Source organism: Struthio camelus, chromosome W (assembly GCF_040807025.1).
Source record: "Struthio camelus isolate bStrCam1 chromosome W, bStrCam1.hap1, whole genome shotgun sequence".
Classification (NCBI taxonomy): domain Eukaryota; kingdom Metazoa; phylum Chordata; class Aves; order Struthioniformes; family Struthionidae; genus Struthio; species Struthio camelus.
The window spans coordinates 40,474,070-40,481,218 of record NC_090981.1 but is presented as its reverse complement, the minus strand read 5'-3'; the positions used below and the strand labels follow the sequence as shown (position 1 = coordinate 40,481,218).

The following is a 7,149-nucleotide window of genomic DNA, read 5'->3' as shown; positions in this document are numbered from 1 at the left end:
CCGTCGCATCCGGCGGCGCTGCCGGTGCCCGCGGGCTGGGCGGGCGCGGGGCGGCCGTGGTCGTGGGGGCTCCGCCATGCCGCGCGGGCGGCGGCGGGAGCGCGGCGGCGGCGGCGGCGGCGGGGGGCAGCTGCTGCTGAGCCGGTTCTTCGGAGCGGCGGGCGGCGGCGGGCAGACGGTGCGCGGGGGGGGCGGGCGGAGCGGAGCGGGGCGGCCCGGCCCGGCCCGGCGGCCGCTGTCCGGGGCGGGGCGGGGTCGGGGCCTGTGGCAGGAAGGGGCCGTCGCGCTCACGAAGGGGCGGCGGACGAAAGGGCGCCCGCGGCCTCGGGCCTCACGGTGCCGCCTGTCAAAAACTGGCCTAAGAAAGGAGGCGCTAAGCCCGAATTTGTGGTTCTTCCCGTTGCCGCGTCCCGCTCGTTCTTCACCGTCTGGCTTTGGCCTGGTTTTCCACGCTTGGGGCCTCTGTTGGCGGCGTGGGGGCCTGCTGCGGCGTGAGGGCTCGAGCCGGCCGCTGCCGCCCTGCCGGGGGCTTCGTGGTGCCGGCGGGTGGCTCTGCGCTGGCTTCGCTGGTGCCGAGCCTGAGGTGGGGGTGCTGGGGAGCACGGCCCGGGCACCCTGATGCCGCATGACTAACGCCAACAGATGGGGCGTCCTGGCCGGGCAGCACCCATGCTTGCCTCAGCACCGCGTGAGCCAGCTTTGGCATCTTCGCTTTGTATAACGGAAGGTAGCCATACCCAGTCTTCTGAGAAACTGCCACGAAATGGCCATTTTTTTGGCTGGAGTCACTATAGAAACCAAAGCTTGGCAGAGATATCGTGGTCTTGGCAAAACTGGTATGCTGGTGCTGTCTCTTCTGCAGTATTTTAGACCTTCTGGCAGAAATTTTGTCTTCTGGCATGAGACTTATTTAATCTGTGGCACGGATTATGGATCGTTGACAACCCTTAGCCATAATGCAGCAGGCCAGGACTCCAGCCTGCTGTGATCTAGCTTGCTGTAATCCGCGTCACTGTTCGGAAGAGTGTTCTGGCTTTGAACAGTTGGATTTTGCTCTGTGTTTATATGCTGGCTCTCCTTGTAGTTCATGTCCTCAGACTTTTCTGGCACTGGAAAGGTATAGGCTTTTTTCACCTCTGCCTCCAGTCGATCTTTTTTGGTATTTTTTTGTCCTAATATATTTTGAATGATGTGATTGTCACTTTATGTCCATGTAGAAAGCTTTCTTCCTAGTTAATGTTAGCCTAGTGGTTTAATGTGGTGGACTTGCCTCCTTAGCTTTTGAAGAAACAAAGAACTCTTTGTTACTAAAGAGTTTTTGAAATCAGACTTGCACCAATGGAAAGAATGAGTGAATGATGAATTTTAAATGAATGACCTTGATTTTATACCAAAAAATGGAATCCAAGTTCACACCAATCTCTCTGGTTCCTTTTCTCACCTTGCAGATCTTGATTTTGTGCTCTTGACATAGACATTTTAGATTTTTTTTTTGTTGTTTAGATAATTGTAAGTGAAATGAGAAAGCAGTACAAAGAAAGGGAAGCTTCTTGGCCACTCAAGTGGACTGTGCATATAGTATGTTATGTGGTGGTTTCAGGCTCAGTTGCTGAGGCGCTGGAGGTCCTAGTTAGTGCTAAGACGTTTGAATTTCCTCAATAATATACTTAAAATTAACATATGAAATGTGAAGGCTAACTGTTGAAAGTGTCTGTTGTTTGCATTTCTTCTAAGTGAAATGATAGTGTGTATATGTTGTTGCAGTTGCAAGTTACTTTTTATTTGGGCATACTGCTTGTGTTCTATCTGTCGGTCAGAGTGCCTCAATGCTAGAACAACTTAAATTGATCTATTTTCAGAGAGTTAAAAGTAAGTGCGTGTCTAAAGCCTTTTGAAGAGCAGTAGCTGAAAGTATTTTATACAAACCTAGGAAGATGCTATATAAACACATAGTTTAGGAAAATAATATTTTAAATCTGGAATTAACACTTCCAAGTTGTTGTAGTGAAGGCATTTTTCCATCATCTGGATGGAGGCCTTTGGAAGCACTGCCTCTTGAAGGTGAGTAGCCAGCTCCAGGCAAGAAGAAGGGTCTGAATTGTGGAAATCCGGATTTGCAAGGATGGAAAGAGATCTGGTTCAGTCACAGTATGGTGGTGTGGGCTGAGAGGCAAGTTAGTTAAGTGCTGGCTCTGTTTTCTGGCCCAGAGGTGGTTCTAAGTTGCCCTTTGAAGCCATGGCAGTTGCAAGTGCTTTTTTTTTCCTAGCACAACGACCAATTTGTTTACAGAATGCACTCATTTCTCTTCTTGTTGTAACCTTGAATGTTAGAACTATTTTATAAATGAATAAGTAGATACTTAAAATAGTTAAGAATTTTATATGTTATAAATTAGATTTGCCTTTTGTCTTATTCTGTATGAAGTCCTCAAATTCATTATTTTCATTCATAGAGAATGGCAACAAGTAAAAAGTAACTGAACTCTTTTGTTTGATTTCTGTTGCAGACTTCTGAATGTGGCACAAAAAGGAGGACACCAACTGAAAACAATGAGCCCTGTGAAAAGAAGATGAAGGCACTACAAAATACTGTGGAAGACATCTCTAACCCACTGAAGGTTCTGGATAAAAGTGAGTTGACTGTAAACAAACCTTCAAGCACTTAAACGCAGTATAGCTTTTTTGCTGTCAAATGTAAAAACTTTATCAGCAGATGCTTTAGGAAGTGTTTCTTGAAGGTAAGATGTGTCTTTGAAGAGCTATTCCAAGCATATTAGCAGTATTGTTAAAGCACCTTTCTGTGACCCTGAGTCTGGGTATTTAAGCCTTGCTGTGGATTTACTCTGCAAATCCCTTTCAGCTAACTCAGATTTAACAAGTGGTTCAGGCCATGGAGTCCAGGTACCCAGAGAGAAATGCTACAAGTGCCTTTTTTTATGTGCTGTTGGTTTGGCAGTCTGACTTTTAGACACAGGCTGAAGCATGGCTGACACCTGACAGTTCTGTGCAGCCTGGCCCACGACTGGAATACCTAAGGGCCACCTCAGAATAAACGGTTCAGATGCAGTACTCTTGATTGTAATATTACAGCTGCTTAATTACATTGAAAATGGCTGTGCTCCATCTAGCCTTGAACCACGAATTTAAAAAATTAATGATGGTAATAGGAAAAATAAGTCAGTGAATATAAAGTTGATTACATGTATGCTTCACTGTAAACAATTCCTCCCCATTTTTTTAAAGTGGTATTAAACTGATGAAGTAATGGCAGTTTTATAGATGTGATGGTTTGAAAAATCACTAAGGGAGACCATCAGCTGGAAATACTGCCTGCTTAAAAACTGTTCTGGAAAAAATACCACGTATCTCTCAATATCCTTTGCTGATTTTGTGGCTTTGTAATTATCAGTCTGGAAAGTAATTGTATTTCTTTTCCCGTGTATGAAGAAGCATGCGGTTAAGGAACGTCAACTTTCTGGGGAGGTAACCAGGCTGATTAAATACACAATTCTGTCACAGTGGCAGAATGAGTGTAATGAGAGAGAAGAAGGGTAGGGAAGAAGGAGGCTGGGCAAAATGCCTGAGTTTCCTGCTGACTGAAGTCATTTTAATATAAAATCTACTCTAGAAATAATGTGCTAATGTGTTTTTTTCGTATATTTTTACCGGAGAAGAACAACCTCAGAAGTGTGAAAAGTCCCGTATATGTTTGCAAACTCTAGACAGATTGAGAGAATTCTCCAGTGATTCAGACCAGCTATGTAACAGAGTCCAGGAGGACAGTTTTCAGGAGAAAGAATCTATGAGTTTGGAAAAATGCCCCAATATTATGGGGAGAAGTTCAGAAATGAAAAGCCCTCTTCAGTCTTGGGACACTAGTCCAAAGGTTGCACAGAAGGTACGTAGAGCTTCTGGTCCAGTGCTGTGTAGATTACTTTTTACAGTTTGAAAAAGCCAACTGTGGTAGAGGATTCATTTTGTTTTTAATATCTTGTGTTCTGTCATGAAATAGTACAGCACTACACAATAGACCAATATTCATATATGGATGTTTTCTTGGACTCTTAGCATAATGAACAGAGTAGCTCTTGTGGTTCTTCAGTGATATCATTAAATGGTGCTTTCTTTTATTAAGTGGTGACTAGAGAGCAGAAATATTGGCCATGTGTTTTGGGATTATGAATGAATCTATTTCCATAATATCAAATCTTTAGTGTGGCCTTCTTTCAGTTAATAGGGGCTGAAAATTTCAAATCGTGTTTTTGAAAACAAAAACTGATAGAAATTTATTACTGAAATGTAGCTCAATTCAGCTGTAGTTGAAGCTAGTATCGCTAACTACTAACTATGTCTCTATTTCTTTTCATCTGCAGAAGCTATAAGGTAGCTCTCGTGAAAAGTTATTGTAATGATACCTACAATATAAGTCGATAAAGAGTTTAATAGTACCTTGCTTCTCCTTTGATTATGGAGGAATTGAATTCCATCTCATTCAGGGGAACCATTGTAAATGTGTGGTGGTTTTTTTGGGGTCACCTTGCACAGTGTAAACTGTTTAAGTGCTAAAAGGCATATCATGAGTCCTGTATTGTTTTTACATTGGGATTCAGGTATTCTTTAACAAAAGGGAAGACTTTACATCTGGCTCTTCACAGGAAGGCAAACGTATGGAAGGGTGTACAATTTGACTTTCTTTGTCTGAGGTTACGATATTAAATTGGAGTGTCTGGGCTGTGTGAACATACAATGGAAAGGGGAGGAGTGAAACGAACGGTATTTGGCAAGAGATTTTGTTGTGATGAGGGATTGGGAATATATAGCTATGTGGTCAGATGGAGAGTAAAGAAAAGCACATCCTTCCCTGTCCCTCTTCATCAAACCTTTGTCTATCTTGGATTTATTAGTTTTCTGAGCCTTTACTCAACTTCAGTGCAGTTACATTGACACCAAGCGCTGCCTTTGTTACTTTAGTCAATAAATGACATGTCTCACAGATGTGTGAGAGCAAATTCTAGGTGCTGAAACTCTGAAGTGTATGTATTTTACACGTGCTTCTATATAAAGTATGCATAGAGAATATTCTTCCTTTTATGTTAGTGACTTTCTCTCCAATAATATTGGAGGTAGCACATGCCTGGCACAGTTCGACAGGAACCGCAACAGAAGTGTATGTTTGGTGTATGTTTGGTGTACGTGGAACTCCTGCCACCAGGCTGTGCGCTTAAGATGGATGTTTCTGCAGAACTTGGATTTCTCTATATATTTGAACAGATGTGTTTTTTAACCTTCCATATGTCAACTGGTGCAGTATTAGTGCTTTCCTACTCCAGAGGCTGTTTTCCAATACACTAACACTGATGTGCTTTTCATAGCAATTTTGCCACTGCACGTTCCTATCCTTGGACAATTGGGTCCAGCCGATCCCTAACCAATAACAAAACAGTTGGGTCTAGCTGAAAACTATGTGATCATCCGGGTTGTATATTAATTGCACTGCAGTTAATTTGATGTTACTTCACTGCTTTTAGCACGTGCAGAGAGTCTGCAAGCAGGATGTATGCAAAGTAAAAGTAAACAGCAATAATTTATTGCGTAATATACTCGGTAGATAGCGAGGGCTCGTCGTGGTCTACTTGACAAAGCATCAATGTATTCATCTTTCCCTATAAGACACCTGTTGAGTCTGTACTGATCAGGCAGTCAGATGAGGAAGAGCCCCTGTTTTGCCCCTTGGAATGGCCTATCTTAGGTGTTTCTATCTTCTGATTCTTTGCTTTTTTCTTAGAGTTTCTAACCTTTTTTTGTTAGTATTTTTCCTTCAAATTCCTTGAGCTGCTCACTTATTTCCATCTCAATTAAACTTCATCTATGTTTTTACTTTTCTTCCTCTCATGGCCTTAGTGCGTGTGCTTTCTCACTCTTAGATAACAGTGTTCTCGGTAAAAATGAGCTGAGTTCATGCTGCTGGCTGGCAGTATGGCTTTAGCCTGGGCTGGCCCAGGCTAAAGCTTGAATCCAAGACAGCTGAATCCCCTGGCGGAGGATTATAACAGAGCCATCCAAGCTCCTGGGGCCATCTGAGTTCTGGACATGGTACAGCGCTGTTTGTGCTGGGCTGCGTTGTCTGTTTATCAAATGGGTCGTGCCTTTATTGTTGGGAAGTGCAAAGTTGAAAGTTAACAGTACAGCTAAACGTTCTTTTTTTCTGTCATTTTCTCACTGCATTCTTTATGCACTTCCATGACTTAGCGTACGTGATTTGTACTGTCCATGTGTTTTTTGAGTTATCCATTGCTCCTAAACACCCAGTCGTCCATGTTCTGTGTAATCTAGATGTAGTTGTTAGAAACTGAAGCTTAACGGGTTTATTTGCAGATATAGCAACTCACAGCACAGGACAATCACTCATGTTTTGTACAGCTGTACACTTCAAAAACTTATGTGTGGGAAGTTGTCTGCATATCTTTTTTCTTTTGAAACCAATTTTATCAAAACACGATATTGGAAAAGTTGCAAGGAATTCTGAAGTGTATCAGTGCTATTTGCTGCAGTTGTAAAGCACTTGAGGCTCAATGGCACGCCATCATCACATTTACAATACAGAACAAAACAAAAGTTGTAGAGCTGAAGTGAGTTGGCTGGCCTAAGCCACACAATGTCATCATGAATGATGAACAGCAGAGAGAATAGGCTCAAACCCTTAACTGTTATGGATTTTAGAAACTATAATATAGATGTTCTCTATTTAAGAGTAAATAAATGATTTTGGCATGTTTGCTGGGTTTACGTAGGAAGAGCAGACTGGACAAAAAATGGTTTGGTGCTTAAGACAGTGAATTGAGACTTGTATAGGTTTAGTTCTTGATTTACTGTGGATTTTTGGAGCATCATTATTCTCTCTACACTTTGATTTCTCATCTGTAAATTGCAGTGGTAATTCATCCTTTCACTTTTTTTTTTTTTTTAAAACTTTTTTTGGTCTGGCCAGTTTAGACTGCCAGGTCTTTGCAATTGGATGTCTCTTGGTGTGTGGTTTGAGCGCTCATGATACAACAGGGATTTCGTATCAGCTGAGACATCTAAGGGTTGTTGCAGTGCAAGTAAAATAATTGATGCAACATCTTAATAGCTTTTAATTCCAAATAGACT

At 42.5% G+C, this 7,149-nt stretch overlaps 1 protein-coding gene across 12 annotated transcripts in view; it reads left to right on the top strand.

Annotated features, from left to right (window-relative positions):
• Nucleotides 1-47: 47 nt before the first annotated feature.
• Nucleotides 48-7,149, top strand: part of LOC138060926 (DNA mismatch repair protein Msh3-like) — a 113,465-nt gene continuing 106,363 nt past the window's right edge. For 2 of the 12 annotated variants that reach the window (XM_068926332.1, XM_068926327.1), the window contains exons 1-3: nt 295-727; nt 2,508-2,631; nt 3,675-3,898. In XM_068926332.1, coding sequence (XP_068782433.1) covers nt 2,571-2,631; nt 3,675-3,898 — 285 coding nt within the window. In that variant the 5' untranslated portion in view covers nt 295-727; nt 2,508-2,570. The other 10 variants (XM_068926330.1, XM_068926323.1, XM_068926320.1 and 7 more) reach the window with 9 other exon arrangements.